This window comes from Papio anubis, chromosome 7, assembly GCF_008728515.1.
Source record: "Papio anubis isolate 15944 chromosome 7, Panubis1.0, whole genome shotgun sequence".
Taxonomy (NCBI): Eukaryota; Metazoa; Chordata; class Mammalia; order Primates; family Cercopithecidae; genus Papio; species Papio anubis.
The window spans coordinates 138,922,964-138,949,865 of record NC_044982.1 but is presented as its reverse complement, the minus strand read 5'-3'; the positions used below and the strand labels follow the sequence as shown (position 1 = coordinate 138,949,865).

Sequence of the window (26,902 nt, the reverse complement as noted above, 5' to 3'; positions counted from 1 at the left end):
GCCATGTCTGCCCACCAGCCCGCCTGTCGCTTGGCACCAGTGGAGTCTTCGCTTGCAAAGCGGGATTAGACACCAAAGCCCTAACACCCAGACTGTTCAATTCATTCCAGGTAGGGACAGTTAAAGAACACACCACTATGCATCTTTACAGACTTCTTGCAAGTCCTCAGACTCCCTTTAGAAATCCTTTGAATGAAGCAAATATAAGTCTCTTGCCATTTCAATGCCTAGGCACCCTTCGGACATTCCATAAAGAGTTATTGATGACTGATTGCGATTCACCAAAATGAATGACTTTGAATTTCTTTGAGAAGTATTTGTTCTTAGGGGTGAGGATTTCCCAGGAACTCAGCTATCAGCTTAGTAAGAGAAGACTGCAGTTTTTCTCTGGACATCAATCAATGTGGGGAATCTATAATTATAAAATATCGTCTACTAGATGGGCTAATAACGGATATTTGAGGTTTTGATTGTTTATTGTATACTGATGGAAATTCTATGTGAAATAGTTCTACACTCTCAAATTTAATTGCCATATAGAGTTTTAAAATATAGTCGTAGATTTTTCCCCCTAAGTATGAAAAGGAAACCCGTTAAATTTAATCAATTCCTAACTCTTGAGTACTATAATATTTCACATTGACATAACCTTTTTCAGCTGAAAAGTTTAAAAGCCTTCCCAAATGTTTTTTTTTTTTCCATAAAGAAGCAAACATGTACAGTTTACTTACTTTGCAGAATATCATACACACATCGGTGGTAAAGTTATAGTTAGAAAGTAATACTCAAATAACATAATTTCATCTTCGGCTTTTCAATGTGTAGTTTCCTACCCTCTACCGAAAAATACCAAGGTCAGCTACTTCATCACACACACACACACACACACACACACACACACACAATCAGAACATTTCAATGATGAGAATGCTATTGTAGTTGCTGTATAAATTGTCATTCAACTCTGAGACATAATATTTATAATCGCAGAAAGGGCATTCAATTGTGATAGACAAAATATGGGTTAAAACCCCAGCTCTGCCTCTTTTTGCCCATAACTCCCTGGGCAAGTCACTTCATTTCTCAGTCTCTCTACAATAAATAAGGATAGCAATACCGACCTTATAGGATTGAGGTGAGGATTAAGAGAAAGCACTTTATGTAGGAAAAAGTGCTATATGAACATAATGTAATATCACAATTCTCTATCTCCCTAAGCTTAGCAGGGTTTTAGTCAAAGACAAGCCAAGTGATTTTTCCCACAGCACTAAATTATAAGTACTTTCAAAATAGTCATCATTCTGTTATTCTTTTGCTATAGTTGAACTTGGTGATGAAAATTGAACCCCACCATCACTAGTACTATATATTCTTGCAAAAATCCTTTAATCAATTCAATGCAAGGTTTTTTTAAGAGGCCTTTATGCTTCAAACAGAGTAGTAGGTACATGAGGAATACAAAAATGAGAACAGCCCTGTTGGGAGAGGACTAATATAAAAAGTACTATTTGAGTGCTATAATACAAATAAAAGCAAAGTATCATTAAAACGTTATTTACAAAAACAGGAGACTGGCCCACATGCCTTAGTTTGCCAATGAAAATATTCCATTAAAATATTTATCTTGATTACTGAGTTTTACATTTTGTACCCAAGACAAACGCCTCACCCGCTGTAGCTTAGCCCTAGTCCTGATAAAGAGCAGAGGTTAATTCCTACTGAGGGAATTGTAATTGGTGAGGGCCTTATAAAAGAGCTGGATCTTAAAAGACAAGGAATTAAGGCAACTTCTGAAGGGAGGAGAATGATTAATCTTTACCATTCCATCTGACTGCTCAATAGATTGATCTTTCCTTCCTTTCTTGCTGTTAATTGCAAAAGATAAAGAAAAAAACTATTAATATTCTGTTGCTGAATCCCATTTATGTATTTTCTTGTCTTCCTCTCTACTATTTTGTTTTCTTTTTTTGTTTTGTTTTGTTTTTTTGAGACGGAGTCTCGCTCTGTCGCCCAGGCTGGAGTGTAGTGGCGCTGTCTCGGCTCACTGCAAGCTCCGCCTCCCAAGTTCACGCCATTCTCCTGCCTCACCCTCCCGAGTAGCTGGGACTACAGGCACCCGCCATCATGCCCGACTAATTTTTTGTATTTTTAGTAGAGATGAGGTTTCACCGTGTTAGCCAGGATGGTCTTGATATCCTGAACTTGTGATCTGCCTGCCTCGACCTCCCAAAGTGCTGGGATTACAGGAGTGAGCCACAGTGCCTGGCCTTGGTTTTATTTTTTATTTCTTTATTTATTTATCTATTTTTTAGTGCATGTAGGTACCTTGAAAAATTCTTAAGTAATGCTCAAATTCTTATTTTCACATGATTCACATTGCAAAAGCATTATCCTGTGCAATTGCACAAAATATATTACTGGTACTTCAAATAATCACTTAGTTTTCTTTCTTACAAATTAGAATGCATGTTTATGTGTGTGTACGTGGTGGGGGTAGGGGAAAGCTATTACACATATCTAGACATTTAATCCTAGAAATCACAAAATATTTTCAATTAATGCCTTAATATATGTATCACTTAGGAATTGTGTTCATCTGCTAGTAACAATAACTAGAAATAATAGTGTCTTAAGCACGACATACATTTTTACTCTCTTAAGTAAAATAAATGCAGAAGGAGCATCCCAGAGGATATATAGTAGCTTCACAGTCATCATGGAGTCAGGTTCCTGCTACCTTAATCTTTCACCATCCTAGTGTAAGGCTTCCATTCTTAAGGTTGCCCTATGACCCAAGATGGCTGCTGGAGATCAAGGAAACTTGTCTGCATTGTAGGTCAGAAGGAGTCTGGAAAAGAAGGGCCTATCCAGAAGTCTCACACAACACTTCCACTTATAGGCGAGAACTTAGTCACATGACACACTCAGCTGTGGGGAAGGTTGGCAAGTAATTTGGGGGCTGGGCTTACTGCCCAGGGTTCTGTTACCAATGAAGAAGAGAATGGAGTGGCAACTAGGGTGTCACCATTCTTCTTTTTTTTTAAATTTATTTTGTCTTTAAGAATTAAAAGGCAAAGACCAACAATATGAAGTAAAACAAAAAGTATAGTATAATTTTTAAGTCAATTTGCTTCACTATATAAATTAAATTGCTGGATTTGAAGGCGTGGAGTTTCTAAACTTTACAAAGTAAAAAGTTATTTCTTTAAAGCTTAAAAAGAAATTCATAACTTTTTAAAATACTGTGGGTTATATCTGAAATCTACATATGTATTTCCCTTTTTATAAAAAGTTCATCCTGTGATGAAAATGTGGACATTGGTTACTATCGAATACAAAGTAAAGTTTAATCTTATTCTGACAATTAACTACTTACCATTCTCTTTCTCTTTTCCTCCTCCTTTCTCTCTCTCTCCCTCCCTATCTCTCTGTCACCCCCCATACACCCTCATTACACCACAGCTCTGCTTACTTTAGGAGTCCATTTTTTTTCTAGCATTTAGCATTCCAAAAATACATCCTATAGAAAGGTCTCTACCAGCTAGCTAAGTGAAGTTTAGAATTAAGACAAATATCTGAATAATCCAGGCAGAAACTCCACTTTTACCTCAATTATTCAAATAATTCAGATAATATCAAGGGTTTTGGTAGACTTCCTTAGATAATTGTTTTATTTTTCAACTTTACAATCCTAGGGTAATTGTCTAATGACAGAATTACTTTTGATTTTTGTAAGCAATATTGGGGCATATTTTTTCTTTGAAGACTAAAGACCTACGTAATTCCCAGATCTTTGAGTCTCAATTTTTAACCATTTTCTAATTTCTTAACTTAAATCACCCTGAGTTTTCCTCAATCTCACTCCAGTAACTCTATCAAAAGATAGATCAGAAGAGCAAATTCTCAGGAGCTCTGCCCTACATTCCTTCCTATAGGCATAGCCACTCCCTCCTGTTTAATGATGCCATTAATTGAGCTTACTCTATCCAAAGCCATGGATATTATATGGCAATGTTTCTAAATATCCTCAGTTTAGTATCTTAATTCAATTTTTTTTAAGATGGAGTCTCAGTCTGTTGCCCAGGCTGGAGTGCAGTGGCACGATCTCAGCTCACTGCAACCTCCGCCTCCCGGATTCAAGTGATTCTCCTCCCTCAGCCTCCTGAGTAGCTGGGATGACAGGTGCACACCACAGCACCCGGCTAGTTTTTATATTTTTAGTAGAGACAGGGTTTCACCATGTTGGCCAGGCTGGTCTTGAACTCCTGACCTCAGGTGATCCACCCACCTTGGCCTCCCAAAGTTCTGGGATTACAGTCACAAGCCACCACATGCAGCCCTAACTCGGTATTAATGAAATGATTGTTTCATATCAGAAATTGTCTTCAATTTAAATAATTGCCCTTTTTAGGCACATCATTCTTAATTTTCAATTACAACATTTGGAGGAGAAAATCAAATTCTTAGAGTGATGAATTATAAGGTTCAGTCCACATGCTGTCTTGCATATTTGAAGATAATCCTGTAAATGATGATGACAGAGATAACAGACATAATCCATCTTCCTCTTCTTATTTGGTGATAGAAAATTTTTATTTATGGTAGCTGTGAATAGTACTGAAAGCCCACATTTCCTAGCCTCACTTGCAGCTACATGCACCCATGTGACTATGTTCTGGCCAATAAGATATAAACAGAAATGTTGTAAGGACCATACAGAAGTTTCCTTAGAAGAAACTGACTTAGCCGGAAGAATGGCCCTTTTGTCCTCTATTGCCTCTTCCTGCTGCTAACTTGAAACGGAGCAATGATGTCTGTAAACAACAACAACCCTCTTAGACCATGAATTGGAAGCTAACTGCTAAGAATGGTGGAACAGATATGTGAAATTCAGATCTCTGATGACCATTAAGCCACAATAACAACCCTGACATTCCTACCCCTAGACTCATTTTCAAGAGGAAGAAATACATTTCTATCCTGATCAATTGCTGCTATTTGGTCACTTTCTATTAAACACAGCTGAACACAATCCTGATGACTGTTTTTAATTTAAATGACTTATTGCCTTCAATAGTTTTTCTACATGTGGTTACAAAAACACTACTTTAAAAATGTTTTTCTGAAGACATCATTTATATTGGCTTTTGTTTTCTCTTTTGCTTTATGCTGTAGAGCACTGAAAGCTGTTTTTAATATGATTTTCATTCTCCCTTTTTAATTTTACTAGTAGAACCACGATTTTGTTTAGGGTAGCAGTATGCCCACCTGAAATACCGGGAGTGACGATAGGCACAGTTCTATCGAATTAGTTATAAGGAGTAGTGCACCAGGGATTTTCAGAGGGTTTTTACTTTCCTAATAAGCTCTTTGCCTACCTGCCTTCTTGTGAGGCTAAAGGGTGAAGTATCCATCTTGAAACCAAGAGTCAACATGTATGAATACAAATGCCACGAGCTAAGGAAGACAGGTGAGAAAGACAGGAAACTAAAACATTGGTGGCCTCATAAAGTCACTGGACAAGCCCTGGACTACCCACATCCAAACTTCTTTGTGTTCAGGGTGAAAAATTACCTCCATTGCCTTTAGGCATTGCCACTGCTTTTCTGTCTGTGGTCCTCCATTTAATGAAACTAAACAGAATCCAAAAATTGTTTTTGGATTACAGCCCTTTTCCTCAAGGGTCACACCATTCCTGATGGCTGCTTATGAGCCTAGTTTGTTGAAAGCTATGATTTTTCAGTAGTATACTAATGTGATATTTTTTCATGGTGTATTGCAAAATGGTAGATTGAAGTGATTTCATGTAATATTTCAATTCACAAACTGTTTAAACATGCAGAATATATATATGTGTGTATATGCAAAATGCAATATGTATATAAACAAGATATATTTCCCTGATTTTCATTTCTAGCTATTTTTATCAGTCAGGAAAAGAAAGCTTTTCATTCAGTCAAGCTCTATAGATGTTTCCTCTAGGAAAGGATTTAATGCACAAAGTCTTAGAGGCTTATATAGCAATTAGTAAGGCTGAGAGGGCAAAGGTCCAGGAGCTATTACTGCAGTTTGAAATATTAGGAAGAGCATGAGTCACAAGGAACCATGGCCAATGATCCCTCTGACCTGTAACAACAAGATAAGTCTCAAGACTTCCTTGTGTCCAGAATCTGCTGACTTAATATCCCATCTGCCATTTGCTATACCCACAAAGTTACCTGCAGCCACTACTGAAGTTGATGGCTTCTCTTTCCCTTCCTCCTTGCAAATTTTGTAACAGTGCCTCTCCTTGGTAGAATTTAGGTTGGAATACTATTAGCAACAGAATTTAAGAAATGTCTCATAGGAGAGAGAACTTAGAAGGGCAAAAACGATGCTGAGTGTCAAAAGGTAATATTTGGCACAGTTTCTAAACCATTTGGCATGCTTTCTGAGGTACTCACGTATAAAGGAGGCAGTTATCCTATATGTGCAGTCGTGCTGTAAAAAATAAAATCAGATCAAATGTTTTAAAATGTGTAAATTAAACATAGGAAACAACAACTTACAAACTGAGAGATCTCAAACCGAAAATGGTAAGTGGAAGCTCAGAGGCATGGCATTATAGGCTGGCTTATAAAGCAAAAATGAAGCTTTAACTTTTACGGTGATTTGTCATTACTGTGGAGATTTTCAGACAACAGATTGGTTTAAAAATCATCACCTTATACCATTTCTGGAAAACAACTTAAGTTTTACTTAGAATTGTCAGAGGTATTTACAAGAAATAACCTAAGTTACTCTTCCATGGCCTAACTGGTTTTGTCTGCTCAGAGGATTCTCAAATCTGGTCTCCATTTTGTTTTGTTTTAAGAATCCATTCATTCATTGTGTGTGTTAGATTTAAAAATGCCTGAACTTCTAAATAAGATAATGTAAAAATACTTGTGACTTATCTTATTCTCTTGACTCCATTAACAAATCTCAATTATGAGTTCCTTGCAATATCATTCAGGCTACTAAAGAGACTACATGGTAATACTGTCAGTCTAGATGCTCTGACAGTCCCAATGTCACACAGCAAATGTAGGCTTGCATAAGTGTCCATGTGCATCAAACCAGATTTCTGCATCAGAACTCTGAATATTTCTGGAAACTAGTATCAACAACATTTCTGAAAAATCAAACCTTATTCTTCCCAAGTGCCTTTGCTTTGAGCACTGTCTAAAGTCCTGGGGACAGTCACATAAGAACTACTGTAGAACTACTGTAGACTAAAACATTATTACAATTCATCAGTCCTCAGAACATTAGGCTTATATTTTCTCCTCAAAAATCTTCATATTTGTAAGTACTGTTTTAGATAATAGTCAATAACTTCAATTTATTTTATATTGACTTTTAGGTAGTATTGAAAAAGAAGGCCACTCCTTAGTTCTTTCTGATTGTCTCCTATAGTTACCTAAAGTGTCTTTGCATCTCACCAGATAAACATTCCTTCAGTTTAGCTTTGCTTAAAATGAGAGGTGTGGCTTTTATTTGGCTAGCCTAGTTTTAGAAATCTGATACCAAGTATGCAAGTGTTTATTCTTTAACAATACACAGAACCCGAAAAAGGAAAATAACTCACATTCTATAAAATCATACATTAAAAATAACTGACAACTTAAGAAAATTGAAAGATAAGCCACAGACTGGAGTAAAATCTTTGCAAAACACATATCTAATAAAGAACTTATATCCAAAATATATAAAGAACTCTTAAAACTCAACAATAAGAGCACAAGCAACCCAATTAAAGAGTGGAAAAATCTGAACAGACACGTAACAAAGAAGATATGCAAGTGGAAAATGAGCATATGAAATTATCATTAACATCAGATGTCCTGGGAGTTCAAAATTGGGACGATAATGAGAAACCACTGTATATTATTGGAATGGCTAAAATCCAAAACACTGACAACACTAGATGCTGAAGAGGATATGGAGCAACAGGAACTCTTATTCATTACTGGTGGAAATACAAAATGGTGCAGCCACTGTGGAAGACAGTATGGCAATTTCTTACACAGCTAAATATACTCTTACCATAGAATCCAACAATCATGCTCTTAGTTATTTGCTGAAACGAATCGAAAACTTATGTCCACACAAAAGTCTGCACACAAATGTTTATAGTATCTTTATTCATAATTGCCAAAAATTGGAAGTAACCAAGATATCTTTCAACAGGTGTATAGATAAATAAACTGTGGTATATTCATACAATGAAATATTATTGAACAATAAAAAATAAATGAGCTATCAAGCCATGAAGGAAGCTTACATGCATGTTGTTAAATGAAAGAACATGCATTCTTCATTTAAAAGTCATGAAGGAAGCTTACATGCATGTTGTTAAATGAAAGAAGCCAGTTTGAAAGGGCAACAGAGTCTATATGACTCTATACATACATTCTGGAAAAGAGAAAACTACAAGACAGTTTTCAGATCAATGGATTCCAGGGGTTTATGAGGGGAAGAGGAAGGGATAAATAGAGGATATTTAGAAATGTGAAACTATTCTGCTTGAAAATATAATGGTGAATATATGACATTATAGACTTCAAAAATCATAGAACTGACAAACACAAAGAATGAACTCTAGTGTAAACTGTGGACTTAATTAATAATAATGTAACAAAATTGTTTTATCAATTGTTAACAAATGTATCACACTAATGTAAGATGTTAATAACAAATGAAACTGTGAGAAAAGGAGTGGGAGATATACGGGAACTTTCTGTACTTTCTGACTTTTCTGTAATCCTGAAACTGCTCTAAAAAAATTAAGTCTATTCAATAACAAAAGTAACTGGCAAGATTTAGGGAAAATTTTATGTTGGAGAAAAAAGTGTAAAACTTACATAACATCACAACCATAGCACTGCAAAAACATTTACAAAGCTAAGAAAATGCTAGCACAATTAAAAATAAAAGTTACGATTTATATTTCAATATATTTAGAACTTCACAAATTTGTTTGAGTTAAGAAAGAATGATGGGATAAATAAAACAAAGGTTGAGTTACAAAAACAAGGACAAATGCACAATGATCAGGAAGAATTGTGCAATAAGCATTTTCAAGACCGAGCATGTGGTCAAATTAAGCCAAGAGGAAAAAGGAGGAGTGAATGGGTGTTGTATATAGGACTACTTTCCTCCACAGCTTACTACCTTCAGCTGTGTTAGTGGACTTAGAGTGCAACTGCTTTTACTTCGTAATCAAAACATTAATGTACTAGTGCAAATCATGTATAAAACAATTGATTTCCACATTCCATTGACATTCCTATTTGCCAATTATTTTTAACTGAGTCCTATTACAGAAGCATACATTATGATAGAAAAGAAAACTGCTCTTGTTTCTCTATCTTTAGCAGAACAAAATAACTTAAGCTAATCTCTATACATTATACCGTAGTTATGGCTCACACATTCGTGGAGATTGTACCCAAGGTACCCTCTCATACTCATTAGATTCAACAGTAAATATAGTAGAGGGCTTAAAGTACACTTTGAATGAAACAATTAAAGGCTTATGGGCAGTAAAACTAAAAGCAATTAAATGAAACTTCATTTAAATAGATCACTCTGAACTGAAACATTTAGTACATTTTTCTTTGCAGAAAAGTTTACCAGAAAACATAGCATCTCATTTTCAATGGGACTCATCAACCAGACCAGCATTAGATCATTAACTACACTAAAGTGTCATCATGCTCAGTTCACTTAGGAGTCCACATACTTAGATAATTTCTTCACTGTTGACAAAATCCCACACAGTCATTTTCTAATCAAATCTAATTATCCTATTACTGTACTCTCTAATCCTATTTCAGCACATTCAGCCTTGGCTTACTTTTGAGATATCAGATGGTAAAAATGACCCTAAAGAAAGATTTCCAAAGGGAAAAAATAGAAAGCTAATGGGGTAGCTTTAAAATATGTAGGAGTTGGCCGGGCGCAGTGGCTCACGCCTGTGATCCCAACATTTGGGGAGGCCAAAGTGGGAGTCAGATCCCACGGGGTCAGGGAGTTCAAGACCAGCCTGACCAGCATGCCAAAACCTGAAATACCAAAAAAAAAAAAAAAAAAAAATTAACCAGGAGCAGTGGCATGTGCTTGTAATCCCAGTTACTTAGGAGGCTGAGGCAGGAGAATCACTTGAATCCAGGAGGCGGAGGTTGCAGTGAGCAGAGATCGAGCCACTGCACTCCAGCCCGGGCGACAGAGGGAGACTCCATCTCAAAAAAGAAGTAGGAGTTAAGCCATTCAATACTTAGTTGTAAAACAGGGAATGAGATCATGTACCACATTCATTTTACAGCAGATTTTTCGGTAGGCTCTTTGGATTACCTTGGGATTATAAAATGAACTTCCAGAGATCCATGAATACACAGGCTGTAGGCAAAACATCGTATATATATGTATTTTTAGGAAAGGGCATATATATTTCTTGAGTGAAATTTCAAATCATTCTTATTCCTCCCCTCAAAACAATGATTAAAACTGTGTCTGTAGACAAAAAAGACATGGGTAGATAAAAATAGCATTCAAATACACAGGAATTCATTTTTTGAAAAATAAAGAGTTGACTTTTGAATATAGCTAATTACCTAACATCATCTAAAGCCAAAAAAGCATTGGATTATCTTAAAAAATGGTTATACCAAAACTAATTTATATTTGTATTTAATACATGTTTTAAAATTTCACATTTGAAAGATATGCTATCCAATGTTTGAATCAATAGCAATATTCAAATTAAAAAGCACAGCCACATTAAAATATTTTAGTTAAGGAATAGTAATCAAACCTCAGCAAAACAAAAAGTAGATTTTCCTGAAAAGTTGAAAGTAACATGTTGGCCTAATAGGTTAAAGAGGTAAAGGTGATCTCACTTTGCAACAGTTGACAGCAAGAAGTCAACTAGAGCCAGGATGGCAAAAATTTATGCAAGCTAAATTTTCCTCTGAAAAGAATCCTGAGCTCAGTTATTAGAGGAAATTCTTGTTTTCAGTTGCTTTGTGACAATCTTATTCTAGAATATATTCATTAGAGTGGGGCTGTCATGCTTTCTAAATTCCTATGGTTACCATGTCTTCTAACAAGGTGGACAATTAACACTTCCAATCTCTGAGATAACAAAAAGTCTTAGTCATATAAGGGACACTATTTAGAGTATAAAAATAGCAACAGGGTAACAAAGGGGTTTGAAATTAAGCTGATCTATAATTATATAAACTGAAAAAATTCTTCTGTCATCTTGACATTTTAATATTTCCTCATTATAGTTTAGATTTTTATCTTCATAGCTAATTAGATGACACATTTTTCTGTATGTTAGTATCCTATTTAAAATAAATTTATAAAACAACCATATATACTCACCCAATAATCAAAAAGTAGAGAAATTTACTTTATTTATTTATTTGTTTATTCCACTTCTGATTTTATGAGGACATTTACATGAGATCACACATTAAAACAGATAACTAAAAGAAAATAATATTATCATTACCTGAGAAATCAAAATTGCAGTAGTTAAGGTGATAAAAAAAAAAAAGAAGAGATATAAAAGCCTTAAGGTCTTACCTAGTTATTCATTTTCAGCTGTTAATTTGACTCTGACATCCCTGGTAACTAAAATAAATGCTAACTTTAATTAGTTATGTCATTTTCACTGTATGTAAGAACAGAACATACCACTTTACCCTGGGTTGATTTAAGTGAGGAAGAGATGTATGAAAGTTCAATTCATTAAACTGGTATTGAAAGAAATGCTTTTGGGGATATGTCTATGAAATCTAAATCCATTAGGCATCTTTATATAAGAAATAGTAAGTTATATGTTGACCAAGATTTTAGTAACAACTCTGTAGTAGATATAGAGCAGATTGTGTAAGCTGGGAGCTGTTTCATATAGAATTACTATATATAAGCTGAGAGCATAATGTCAAAGCATAGTAAAGGCAATTCTGTTTGGGGAAGTTATAAACAATGCCACCCACATATTTACCTTTCTAATAACTTGGATTGTTCTGAAAATAAATCACAGATGCTCCAGAAGTATAGGTTATCCACATGTGCTTTAGAAAGGCATTCGTATATTTCATGTCTTTCAGCAAATTTTTGGAAAAGTTGGGCAGCAGATATTGGCAAGGACCTGAAGTACAATTATTCTGTGTTTTACCTTTTTGCAATTCTTCATCCCTTCTTTGGCAATGGCTAATAAAATATGAATAGCATATTAATCTGTATTTGTATAGAACTTTGTAGAACTTGCCGTATTATTTTGCCATGTATCTCCTCAAGGGCAGAGACCAAATCTCATTTATCTTTGTATCTCAGCATCTAGCAAAGAAAGTGGAACCTAATGGATTTTTAATCCATTATGCTTTCCTGAATAAGCCATTTTGCAGACTTTTGAGAGCATCATTATCTTTCCTATAGCTTGAAAAGGGTCAGGGTCATACACCAACTAATACCAAGGAACCTAATTTATAGTCAATGCTTTCCTTTGGCATCAATTCAGAAGCATTAATGGGAAACACTAGCAACCTTCAAAATGTAAGCATGTGTGTATGAAGTCAATGACATAACAAATCAACATTCATATAAATGATCTATGAAACAAGAACCCTATTCTACCTTTTAAATTAGGTGAGAATTAGATCCGTAATATCCAGATTTTAAAAATCAGCTTCATGGGCACTCACTATGGAGCCATATTTCAAGTCATAAAATGATAAGTCACAGTTTCCAACCATGATAATAAATTATTGGAGTGGGGCTCATACATCCTCAGCAGAATCATGTAACTTAGTTATGCTCCCTTGAGCTGGGCCTGCAAAGAGAATGAAGGATTGTAGATCATAGTATGGAAATACAGAGTCAACTGTACCAGTAGTCCAGACAATGTCAAAATCAAAATCAAAGGAATCAAATTCATAAAAAATTGTTAATATTGTACAGACAAAATGTTTACATGATTAGTCTCTGAGCTAATTTTGAATAAATTATTTTTGTAACACTTTGGAAGCATACATAGAATAATAGATGGAATAAAATGATCTCCTTTCCCACAATCTATGACTGACTGCCTTGCCAGAATACAATATCTCTAGCATTGTGCTACTTTTATTTATTTATTTTGATACAATGTCTCACTCTGTCTCCCAGGCTGGAGTGCAGTGGCAGGATCTCAGCTCCCTGCAATGTCCGCCTCCTGAGTTCAAGCGATTCTCCTGCCTCAGTCTCCTGAGTAGCTGGGATTACAGGCACCCACCACCACACCCAGCTAATTTTTGTATTTTCAGTAGAGACAGGGTTTCACCACGTTGGCCATGCTGGTCTCAAACTTCTGACCTCAGGTGATCCTCCCACCTTGGCCTCCCAAAGTGCTGGGATTGCAGGCATGAGCCACCACTCCCAGCTGCATCTTGCTACTTTAATTGGTCTCAAAACTAGTAATCTCTGGCATCACCTAGGAAATTGTCAGAAAAGCACAATCTGAGACCCAACCCCACACCTACTGAATCAGAGTCTGCATTTTAGCAAGGTCGTTGGAGATTCATATGCATGTTATATTTCAAGAAGCACTGTTCTAGCCCAGAGTGCTAATAAAGAATGTGGCCCTTGGCAAGCTTAAAAAGAGTCAATAAAACCATGGCCATGGAAATGTCCCTAGAAGAAGATATGTCTTTCACTCTTTCTTAGGGGGCAGTTAGTTCACCTACATTTTAGGACATCTTAATAGTTTCAAATCGAAAAACAACTTTTAAAAAATGTGGTCTTCTATGAACTCCCAGTTATACATTGCCCATTTTTTTGTAAGACCATTACGTTTCCTAAATCAGTAAACACTCTAAATAATCATAAAGTTTGTCTTCACTTTGTTATTGAATCTAGTTACACTTACATTATGTTTTCAACTTATTTTCTTTAGATGAATGTCCCAATTCTGTATCTACATTTCCCCCAACCACTCACAGTCCAGTAGTTATAAGGTGAATAATTAAGGTTGTAGGGGATCTACAAGTGCTTGCAACTTGAAGGTTCTGGATAGAGTAGCAAAACATAAATAGAATTGGGAACCCTATAACTGAGTTTGTTGAAACGACCAGACCCCTAAAATAAGGATAAAGAGCAAGGTTTCTGTTGTTTTGTTTTGTTTTGTTTTGCGTTGCTTTGCTTTGCCTTGCTTTCAATGTCGGTTAGGTTTAGAATCTTCATATTCAACACTGTTTAGAAAACGTACCTGGCGGCTATCTAGGGCTTTATCAGAGCGTTTTCTAGCTGCTATTTTGTTGTCTTCTAGCTTGTGTTTGGGAGCCGGGTCTCAACACGCACCATTTCAGCACTACGGACAGCGCCTAGGCGCCTTCTCCTAGCAACGGAAGGGGATTCAGTTGTGTTTGTGTGGAAGGGAGAAGGGAAAGAGTAGGGGAAACGAACTCCAAACGACACACAGTCTCCGGTTAAACCAATACACATTTCACTCCTGAATTTTCCTTACCGGATAAGAAGAAACATGTAAGAATTTAGTGCCTACTGTTCTACTGAAACGGCTGTCACCAAAGCACAGCAAAATGCCCGCGGCACAGCCAGGAATGCAGCAAGGAGAGCAAAACAAGGATTTCAGCAGTAAATCAATTAAACCCCCATTGCCTTACTAAACAAAGATAGTGATGAAATCTGATTGCTAACCTTCAGGGTGTGTTATGAGGGGAAAAAAGGAGCGTCTATTTTTTTTCTTCCTCTCTCTCTCTTTCTTTTAGCAGAACTGAGGAATAGATAGAGCCTGTTGCTGCTGGAGCCGATTCCCTTTCCCTCCTCATCTCCCACCTCCTTTCAGTCTCACATACACACACAGACGCTGTCACAGACACATGCGAGCGCAAATATTTACACACTGCCACACCGAAGAAATCCATGCACGTTTTCCTGCAAACGCGCGCGCGCACACGTACTTCGGCGGGCGCCCACGTCCTCTGTCTCACCGACAGACACAGACATTTACACTTCTAGGCCAGGAAAGCGCTAACCAGGGTCCTGTGACTCCACGCAGGTTCCAGAACACGCCTTCTACATTGTTACTGAACCGATCAGCGAACGCAGACAAACGTGCCAACACTTAAGTCTACTGGCTGGACTTCATCTCCATGGCAACAAGCATGGAAGGTGAGACATCGCTGTCTGCGAAGTAACTTTCTCCCCCTTCCCTCCGCATTAACTGACAGCGTTCCAAATGCAGGTCGATTTGAGAAATATGTCCTCATTCTCTTGTATTTCTGAAGCAAAAGAGCGGGGGGTGGGGGGCGGGAGCCAGCAGGTCTGATAAGTTCGAATTCTAAAGGGGAAACAGCACCCGTAATGCTAGCGCTACTGCTGATGCGGCTGCCAGGCGGGGCAAAAGTGTTGTGTACGTGCAGATTGCTGATGCTTCTCCCATAATGTTTTGCAGGAAGTTTCCATGCTTCTTCGGTTTAGTACGTAGAAAGAGACCTGGAAACAAACAACGCAGAATGATGATGATGCTCTAGGTTTCTTTAATGAGATATTTGGAGAATTTTCAGGCCAGGTTTCTCAGTGCGTTGGAAAGATTGAGTGTCAGAGTCCTTGAGCCATCCAAAGATTATCTTAAGAGAGAAATTCTCTTAAGGTTGAAATCTGAGGGTTTGGGGTGGATTCTGGCAGATCCTAAGGTTTGGGACCTCTGGAAAGCCCTGAAATTTATGCATTTCACCATGATGAAGACATCTAGGTTAGTAATTTAAGGTTTTCCTTTGATTCCAACACATTCGATTCTTAATGATTAACTACCTCTGTGCAGATGTGGTTTCAATAATGCTTCTTTTCTCTCTTTTACTGGGATATAATAACCTTTATATTTTGTGTGGAGTGTGTATATGTATGGAATGGTTCATTATTTTTTAACCTTGGGTTTTCTTATATGTCTTACTTCATGAAATTATGAATGTCATCATTAGCAGTAGAGATTATTATATCTAATGACCAGTGCTAAAATACTTTCTACGTAGAACATCATATTCCACTCTAATAGTTACTATTTCAGGTTTATTGTTTGGAATACCATTACTAGAGAAATAAACAAGAGGAAAAACCTGTTGATTAAAATAAAGCACAGGAGGATCTTTCTTTAATGGGTACACACTTTTTAACATTGGTTTCTGTAATTGTGCATTGTTGCATGATTAAATGATTTTATCTGAAAGGTGTTTTTTTATATCTCTAGTAAGGTTATTTCACAGAAGAAATAAACATCACTAAGATATTCATGAATATGAAAGGCTGCATATCAGGTATAAAAATACTATCATCTTTGCTTAACTACTTACAGAGATATGGTTTGTAAGTACTGATCATAGTAAGACTTTGTTTTTTACTTACTAGTTGCTAATTACAAAGCAACTTCATGAGATTTGGGCTATTTGATATCTACAGGAACACCCTTGGCCCAATCTTATGACTCATCAGTACTTAGAAATCTTAGTGCCTGAGAATTGCCGTGAAGTAATTTCAACCAAGTTACTCATTGCCAAAGTACCTAACCATTTATTCCAGTGAATATGGCTAAAGACAGTATTTTATCATTTGCAGCAGTAGTGTTAAAAGATACTTAAATATTTTAATCATTATATATATTGATCCTGATATTTAAACTGCATTGTTGATTTTACCCAGTTTTGTGGTGTAATATATTTCAAATAATTTTTACCACTACCCAGTTTTACATTCTACTTATTTTTGAAAATTCATTTTTTTAAACTATTTTTACATGGATTTTTAAAAATATATGGTTTGTAAATTAATCTAAATTTTCTCAGATTTCTTTCTTTTTCTATTCCCCAGTAAACAGGATATTAAGATGATGCTTCTCCAGGGCTAGGCATTACAGTGTCTGTTGTGAAGAGCTCTTCCAGCAATTAGAGAAAGTGAAAATGCATATTTTATCTATAACTGTTGAGCATTTTGAATACCTTAGTAATTGTGAATGAATCAGTTTTATAACTGGAGACTTTTGTTTTTAACAATATTTTGTTATTAACAATATTTTTATATCATATTATGCTCTGTATCAATAGAAAAGCAGAAGACTTGGCACACTCAACAGTATATTCTCAAAAGCTTTTGATTTGGTGTTGAAATGAGACAAGTTGTTCATTTCACGGAGCAAGTAAAATGGAAAGTTTGGGCAATTGTTTGAAAAATTTAGGCCTGAAATACTGGTATTTCAACTGCTACATATATGGTTTAAATTACCAAAACCATCTATTTGCTGAACACATTGTTAGGCAATTGCTTAACTTTTTACTTCTATTTGCTTGTGTAGGCACAGCCTACAGCAATGGGCAGACTTTTTAATCAGCCTTTGAATATTACTTTTTCAGTTGCTCTCCTTGACCTGTATTTTGTTTTCATCTTTAGTATGAAGTATACTTTTATGATAAATATAAAAGCCCGTTTTCCCTTTTAAGACATTAATAAAACATTTGTTCTTTCTCAACCCATTTTTTTTGGTTAAAAATGGAAATTTTACACTTCTTTGAACCCAGGTAAATTTACGTAGCTCTTCCTTTAAAAACTGAATATGCAGTCATGTCTTTGTTATTGAAAGTGATTCATCTTATGATTTAACCTTCTGTACCGACTAAAACTTACTTTCTGTCAAGTTTATTTACCACCTGACTCCATTTTCTCATTACCCCTCACTTCTAAATCCAATTCAATTTAGTGTCCCTCCTAGACTCTAAACTAAATTTTTATAATGATGCAATAATTCTGAATGCCAACCATAAGACCCTGTTTTTCAGTGCTTAGTTTCCATCACCACTGTAGAATTTGACACTGTTTGCTAATTCCTCCTTCTAGAAACCGTAGCCTCCTTTATTATAGGTGAATTTTCTGCTACAGATTTACTCATGATTCATCTTATATAACTCCAGTAGGAGATCCTCCTTGTAGGAGAGGCATTCCTTGAAGCTCCTTGCTAGGCTTCTTCCATCTTTAATCCTTTGTGGTAACAGAAAATAGACTTTAATGGAATTACAGTAAAATTGCTCTCTGGATCAATCTAGAACAAGTCCTTCTGGCTTTCTACAAGATAATATTTCAAATATTTGAGTCTACCTATTGTCCTCCTTGGTCTTCCCCTTCCTAGACAAAGCTCAACAATTCTATTAAGTTTTGATTTGCAAATATTTCTATATACTGGACTCTCTCCATCCTGGATAGAGTCTTCTACACAAACCTTATTCGACAGCAATACCTTAAAATATTCTCCCATCAAAAATTTTATGCTAGACAAAATGATCTGGATTAATTTATTGAAAGCTGACAATTGAGTACCTACTATGCATCACACATGAGTACCACAAATTCACCAAGTCCAGAAATAAACTCGTCATTTACTTTCTAAGTCTATACTTTGCTCTTATTTTCTTTGTTTTGATTAATAAAAACACTATATTTACACTTGTCAGAGCTTAATAGTGTAGAGTCCTCTTTGATGCCTCTCTCTCCATGGGCCCACTACTTTCCAAATCCTATCCCTCATATTTTTCTAAATATTTTCCAACGTCTACCCTCTTTCACACATCTACTCCCTAGTGTAGACCCTCATTGCTTCTCACCTGAACTCTTTCTTTCCCATGATGCTCTCTCCCTCAAAATTATGTCTATTTCAGTCTCATCATCAAGCCACTCAGCCTTTAAGCAAATAAATTTCAAACTCTTAGCCTGACAGTCAAAATATTTCACAATTTGGATCCAATCTACTTTTCCAATGCTTTGTTTCCCATACTCCCCCTTGCCTGTACCAAATTGCTCACTGTGCTGTGAATAAATCCAGTACTTTTTGCCTTCATATTTATTGTCATGCTCTTTTCTTCTTCACAGATCTGAATCATTGTCTCTCAAGATTCAGTTCAAATACAATCTCTTGCAAGAAAAACTTTCCTGATCCCTCAATGGGTGAAATCTTGATTTCATCTAAACTTGTTTATCCTTTTTGGATCTTCTTTTTTTTTTTCACCAAGATGTTGAAGATAATAATATCAACATTATGTGGGTGTTGTGGGAATTAAATAAAATAATATATGTAAAGCAGTATTTGATACACAGTAGATTTTAAATACAAGTTTGTTTCCTCTTCCTTTTTTATTGCTTTTGTAGAAGCCTACATTGTTGTTTTTTTCCTTGTGTGTACATGGCTCTTCTCCCTTACTAGCTGGAATCTTTTTGAGTAGAGGAGTCCATGTCTACTAGAGCATACTAGCAACCCAATAAACATTTTTCAGTGAAAGTATAGTGAATATATGCGGTGTTACTTTATATGTGGCCTGACACATTATAATAATGTTATTACTTTCTATCATTTGCACCCCCATTCAATTTAAGACATTTGCTTTTATAAGCCACCACCTCATATCTTTGGCTCAGGCTAACTCGATTAATTGCAGATTACAGATTTATTTTACATGAACTGCCAAGTCATTATCTCCCCTGTTTGGAATTGGTGCATCTCCTTCCCTCCCACTTAAACAAAGGGCTTTAGAAGTGTTTCTATTAAATTTTATGTTCTAGCTTCAACCCAGAATTCTAGGCATCAGAATTGTTTTGAGTCTTTATTCCACGTACTGTCATATTTCAGCCAAGCCTTGTCAAATGTAATAAGCTTCACTTCAATATCTTCAACTTAGTCACTGTTCAAAAACACTGAAAAGTATGTGTAGATAAAGTGAAACCTTTGTAATATCACACTGGAGACCCATGTCCATGATTACAGAACCTGATATTTATTAGGGTAGTTCAGATCTATGAATCTGCATAAAAACACTAGTATCCAGGCATATCTCATGTCTTCCCCACAAAGATATCATGGGAGACTGTTAAATGCATTGCCAAAATAACTAAACCATGTCCATGCTATTTCCCTGATTCATCATATTAGTAGTAAACTTTTGAAAAGGAAGTGCATTGGCATTACCTATTAAACTCATGTTAACTTTTAATGACTTCTTAAATATTGACAAATTGCTTGTTAAATAATTAATTATGGGTTTGCAACAAAGACCTATTCCAAGGTGCCAATATATAATTTTTACAATTCCCCCTTACTCCTCTTGAAAATTGATACATTTGTCCACATCCTTACCTCTGGCAGCTCTTTCATGGTCTGTAATTTCTCAAAAGTCTTGAAAGTATAGCTCCAAGTTATAAATTATCTGATCATGAGATTTTTTAACTCATTTAATGTGGCTAAACATTATTCTACTAAAGTATTGTCTGCTTACATTGTTTGATTGATTGTGTATGTGTGTCATTTCTAAAACCCATTCTATATTGGTTAAAAAGACAGAAGTAGATTAAGTAGTTCGGCCTTTTTTTGTTATTTGATAACATTAAACCATCTTGTGCAAATAAAGGGCTTAATCTTTTACTGGTCTATCTCTTGATCTGAGCATGTTGTATGTGAAACCCTTCTACCTCAAAGCCTTTGTAAAGGCTGTTTCCACAAATTTCAAATCTATTCCTCCAAATATTTCCATGGTTCCCTTCTAGACATCATTCAGGGCAAATATTGTCTTCTTAGGGAAGCCTTTGCTGACCTCTTTAACTAAAGAAGTGCCGCTTATCCACCATCATTCTCTTTCCACTTAATGTGCTTTGCTTTCTTTCATAGCCTTTATGACTATAAGTACCTGGTCTAATATATAGATGTGGATATATAGAGAGGGATATTTTTAAATAATTGTGTCTGACTTCACCACTGGATATAACCCTCAGTTTGGCAGGTGCACATTGTTATTTAGTTCACCACTGTACTCTAGTACCAAGAAAAGTACTGGCATCTAACAGATACTCAATATACATTTGGTTAATGAATAAATTAAAATAGTATTATATATCACCTTAAGTTCACTTAGCTCTTTAGATTTCTTAACAGCATTCTGAAAGTTTTTGGTCACTTCTCAGCATTTTCCCTAGTTATACTGCATTGCTCCTATATTTGTACCAATAATAGAGACACAGAGTGCTTATAAATTATGTTCAAAGCCATGAAACAGCCATCCATCTATTCCTCCAAGGTAGTATAAAAATGGTGACTTTGTTTATTCATTAACAGTGACTCTGCATATCTATTCATTCTTTATGCCTTTACCTGATTCCAAAAGCCTTTGAAGTATCTTACAATACCTTCTTAGCTAAGGGTAACAGTCAAGTAATGTAGAGGGCAGGGACAGACAAAGAAGGAGTAATTATACCAGAAATCTTAAGCTAACCAATGTCACTATAGTGGAATGCAAAATTTAACCCTGTACTTCCTGGCACAAACTAATGCCAGAATATATGATGGCCATATATCTTTCCTTAGAAAACAAAAGGAAACTCCCAAGGTTGTTAGGAAAGATCTGTTTTCTCCACCTTTAAATTCTAAAAATGATGTGAGTCTAAGAATGCTAAGGAAATTTGACAGAAAAGAACAAAAACACTGAATTCTGAAAGAGCTACTGAGTTTTTATACATACTTTCAAATCCAATTTTTGAAATCAAATAAAAATTTTCATTTTAACTAAATGTATTTTCATGTTTTTTGGATATCTAAAAACTAGAGTATTGTACAAAACTTTATTTGAAGGACTTTATTCCTCAAAAAATATATTCTTCAATATATTTAGTTTAATTCAATTGAAATATTTATTGAATACCTATAGTGTGCTGGGAACTGTGATCATTATGTGAGAAGTAATTATTTTCCCTTTAAAAACAATAAATAACTCATTAATTTACATATCATCTAAAGCTCTAGGAACAAAGTATTATTTGGTGTATGATGGACATATTATATTCTAAAGTATAAAAAGATTTTGTTCTAACTAGGAATATGCCTTGTTTTAAACTAATAGTAACAAATGACAAGAATGTTTTATTGCTGCCTCTAAAACAATGCCTCTTTTTGTTGGTTTGTTTGGTTGGTTAGTAGGTTTTAAGAAAAATAAGAGTGTAGTGGATTAATCACTGGTTAAGAGCCAACAGACTTAACTCCTTCAACAATCAGCTATGATACTGTGTCTGTGTCTACATTATGCATTTTCAAAACACCTAAATAAATTTAGCTAACATCATAACTATAATCAGTTTAGGCTGCTGCTAGACGATAACAAAAAGAACTAATTGAAAAATGAACAGATCATTAAAACTGCCCAGGTGCTTTAACTTTTGTGATGTCAATTGTTAAAGGTAGGGTTTTCCAGAAGCCAGACTCTGAGACAGAGGTTAGTTTGCTGAATTTTTATTGAGGACTGTCCTTGGGCTCCACAGCCATGGAAAAGTGGGGACTAAAACAGGAGTGGCCAGAAGTTGAACTGTGCTATGGACCCAATGACAGTCTCCGCTGACCCCATATAGAACTCTGAAGCTAAAATAGATTTTAGAGTTGTCTCCCTTTGATACAAGATGGTCACGCCTTTATACTATTATATAATCAATTATTGAGTATGGCCTCCCCTGGGAAGGGCCATGACTTTGGGTGAAGCAGCTCTCTGCAACCAAGGCAAATGGTGAAAGGGACTGACAGCTGAAGACTGTTTGCTGGCAACATTCCTTGCTGCTGGGCAACAAGTCCTTCGTTGAAGGGAATCTATTGGGAAACCATTGTCCATCAATAAACCACTTTTATTGCCTCATCTTACCCACATATCCCCTGAAATATCCACATGGTGTAGCCCAGCAAGGTTATGCTCTAGTAAAAATAATAAATGGACAAGTTAGTTGGCTGAATCATCTCCTTGGTCCAGCATCTCCATAGAGAAACATCCTGCTATTTAGTTTCTCCATCCATTAAATAAATGATCCAGTGAGTGTATGGATCTTAACAAATGACTTTTAATTGACAAAAGCAAGAAAATTAGACATTTAGTCAGCAAAAGAAGTTCCAGTTAAGTCTCAGAGTCATTAGAGATTCAATTCAATCTTCTGTGCCTTTTACAGGATAAATACCACAACAAGAACTCAATCTTCCAGAAGATGATTCTCAGCCAATAAGTGTCCCTATATTTAAAAAACTAAAGTCTTTTCACTATACTATATTGATTAGGACAAAAAATGACTTAGTGGAAAGAAACTCAACAGGGGTTTGAACAATATTTTTCCCTTTACTAAACAAAAAATCAAACAATGAACATAAGCCATAACTATTGAATATTTCTGCCACTTAAGGTTTGAGGATAGAGCTTTTTTGTAATCTAAATCATTATAAAACAAAATATTGATGGATATTAGTTGGTGTATCATTTGCAGAATAACTTTGAAAGCTACAAGACCTGCTTTTATTACTCTCTTTTTTCATTCCTTACCTTCCATCCTTCATTCTGTCTCAGTTGTTTCCTGAAAATTAGGAGCAAACAAATCTCAAGGGTCAGTAATTTTAATAAATATAATTCTTAAAAATTATCAGAAAAAACAACAATAAAAAAGAAAATACCAACAATCTATTATTTGCAGTTATTGGATAAAAAGCTATTTGGTGACAGTCCTCTCAAAAAAGGTGGCTGCACATTAGTAATTATTTGATTAATTAAATTTATCTTTATTTGTAATTAATTCACTTAACTACCTTAAGACATCAAACGGGAAAAAATCTGTTTTGTTTCAGTTCAACATATACTTTCTGAATGTGTTAGTGTTAGTTTTAGAATCTCAGCACAACAGGGACTTAGGAGTGGAAATCTCGTTGGGAGGGCGACTGGGGAGCTTGTCTTGAAGTTGAATTTGCAGAGAAAGCATGCTGTTTAACTTGGATTTTATGTTTACTTAGGGTGTTCTGAAAGCTAATGGAGATGGTGGGGAGGTGGCTAATGGCCATAGCCACTGCTGCTTATTACTTGCAAGCTGCTCTGTTGGGCACTGCCTGCATTCATGTAATTTTAAAAACATAATTCCTCTCTTTAAGAAATTGACACTTAGTGTATCCAGTGGTAGTGAAGAAAAAAATGTAAATACATACATATGAAACCTAAGGGGGTGAAAAAAAAGAAGTCATTATATCTGTTTAAAAGGATCAGAATCTATACCAGTCAAAATGGCACTGGAAATAGACCTTGAAGTATGGACTTTAAACAGCTTGAGCAACTTACATGCTATGATTATTTATATTATCCACCTAGCGTGCAAATATGAGGTGAAAATTAGATGACAATTCAGATCAAAGAAGCAGCTATCCAACTGTCTAGCAATGAATCAAAAGATTTTAGGGCTGATAATTTGAATACTCACCTTCATACTTGATTTATTTAGAGTATGTAAGCACAGTCTTATGTGTCCACAAAGGTAATTCTTCAATGACAACAGTTAGAAATAGCACCTCCAATGCTAATTTGATTCTGATCTGTATCTGATGATGTTTTCAAACATCTTTTGTGAGTTAAGTCAAGAAGGTTTGAAAAATGTCAGATTTTAATAAGCAACAACCTACCCAACACCATACAAGGGTAAAACTAAACTGAGTCCAATTTTGCACCTAGGCGAAGAGTTGACTCCAGAAGGAATTGTGAAGAGCCACAACAATGTGCCAGTGAATAATGAGTAGTACCTACTGTGGCAACTCTTCAGCTAAGATGAGTGTCAACGAAGTATCAGCTTTCTCATTGACTCTGGAGCAAAAAACTGGCTTTGCTTTTGTTGGGATTTTGTGTATCTTCTTGGGACTTCTTATTATCAGATGCTTCAAAATCCTGCTAGACCCATATAGTAGCATGCCTTCCTCTACATGGGAAGATGAAGTTGAAGAGTTTGATAAAGGGACATTTGAATATGCGCTCGCGTGAGAGTTCCAGCTATATGGTTTTTATGGTTGCGCCATTGGGACACATTCTGGATACAATTGTAATTACCTTGAGTGTGTGGGAGAGAGGCTCATTTTGTTCAGTGAATTCAATAAACATCTGTGACTAATTTCCTCACCATGCTGTGTAAATGATAAACTATCGTTGGGATTCGTCACTTTCCTCTGTTCCCACTTAGAGGTTTCCAATGAATAGAGCATAAGGATTGCTGCAGCAATGTTTACCATCTTTATTCTTATCGTGAACAACTGCCTTGAATTTCTGCTTCCTTTCTTGTGCTAATAAACTGTGCTAAAGACATCTTGCTCTCTCCCTTCTGCAAAGCCCAGGCACCCCCTCCACATTGCAGACTCAGACCCCTTTAGCTTTAGTAAGTCAGGTCTGAAACAGAGAATTTAGTCCAAAGAATAATCAAAATATTATTTGTCTAATGATAGCCATAGGTCAAAAACATTCACAGGTGAAAAAATATCTCAAAAATCTAACACCCAAAGCCTACAAGTAGTCACAGGCCCTAAAGGTCCCCAAATTTCACAGAGCCCTGACCCTCCTATCTGTCCTCTTTGTCGAATCTCTTGCAGTAAAATCCCATAGCTTGCAATCCAAACCAGACCTGACTCATACTGATGCTCCCTCCCCTACCCCTTGCATAAATAAAATTTAAAAGGGAGTTTCCAGCATGACCTAGTGGATAGAGTACTCTAAGCAGAAACAAAGACAGTCTCAGCTGTGCCACCAGTACAGCTATGCTCTAATGGGTAAGTCATCTAATCTCTGTGAGCTTCAGTGAAGAGGAGTGCTAACATCTTTTTCAATTCTAGTGCCCTATGAGTGCTACAAATGTACCTGAAAATCCAGAGATCTGAAACGAATGAGGATTTAAGATATCATGAAAAGTTTTTCAGATTAGGAGCCTAAACTCAGAGATTTGAATTCTAATGTTAGCTTAGCCAAGAACTAGCTTTATGACCCAGAAAGTTACCTAAGGGGAACCTATCTTCCACAACAAGAATTAAGAAACCTATCCTGCATATCTTCAGGAATACTGAGAGGGCCAATTAGATATAATGAATGTGAAAGCATTTTGTAAACCATAAAACAGTATCTAAACATACCTTGCTATCATTATTTATTGTCCTCATCAGTAGCAGTAATATTCTCAAACCCTAAGAAGCAATGGCTTAGTGTAAATTATTCAATCTTTCTAGTATTTCATTCTCTTCAATTGAGAAATAAAAAGATAGAATTATATAGTTCTAAATTCTTTCCAACTACAAACTTCTGACTCTCTATGAGTCAGAATGGAGGAACATAGCAGGAGATAAATACAAAAATATTCATGTCCTTTGAAAACACACAACTGCAAAACATACCACAAAGGAACAAGACTAATATTGCCAAGGGGTAGCACTAAATTAGTTACTTTCAATTTATTTGATACTCTTATCAATTATTTGAGTTGAAGACTACTATGTCCATTTTATTTTTAATCTTAATTTTGCAGAAGAGAAACTGAAGCTGAGAGAAATTAACTAGCTTCCCAAGGTCACCATAGCTAGGGAATGGTTATGTTAGGGATTGAACTTGGGCAGTTTAATTTCTGCTGTATCCCTAGACACTGTCCTCAACACTTCTACATAGCTTATAGACATGCTTACTGCTCAGGTCTACAGAATTCCAAAACCACCTGTCTCTGTGAGATTCCTTGATGCTTTCCATCTCATAATAGATGTAGAACATATCTGTTATTAGCTGTAGATCTTCTGGATCAGATCCTCATCTCAAGGAGGCTCTCTGTACCCTAGTTGGTTCAAGAGTGTAGGCCTGGTACACATCTCATAGCCAGTTAGTAACTTGGCCCAAGAACAGGTCACTGGGCCAAGTTCAGCTGAATGTACTGAAAATTGTGTGTGCCAGGAAACTAGGTCTCTTTATTGACCAAGTCTTTTAAAGTACCAGATGTTTCACTTGTCTCCCAGAGAAGACACCTACCAAGACCCTCCATTTTGATG

General features: G+C 35.8%; 1 protein-coding gene across 6 annotated transcripts; it reads left to right on the top strand.

The window, feature by feature from the left end:
* Positions 1–17: 17 nt before the first annotated feature.
* CTXN2 (cortexin 2) lies at positions 18–25,188 on the top strand. Of its 6 annotated transcripts, none has more exons than XM_031668733.1 (4): positions 14,448–14,667; positions 15,092–15,204; positions 15,488–15,787; positions 24,570–25,188. In XM_031668733.1, the coding sequence occupies exon 4, from the start codon at positions 24,627–24,629 to the stop codon at positions 24,870–24,872; it is 246 nt and encodes an 81-aa protein (XP_031524593.1). In that variant the 5' UTR covers positions 14,448–14,667; positions 15,092–15,204; positions 15,488–15,787; positions 24,570–24,626; the 3' UTR covers positions 24,873–25,188. The 6 variants fall into 6 exon arrangements, with proteins under 6 accessions (XP_017816085.1, XP_031524593.1, XP_031524596.1 ...); XM_031668735.1 differs by having other exon boundaries at positions 14,452–14,556; XM_031668736.1 differs by lacking the exon at positions 15,488–15,787.
* The last annotated feature ends 1,714 nt before the right edge of the window (positions 25,189–26,902 follow it).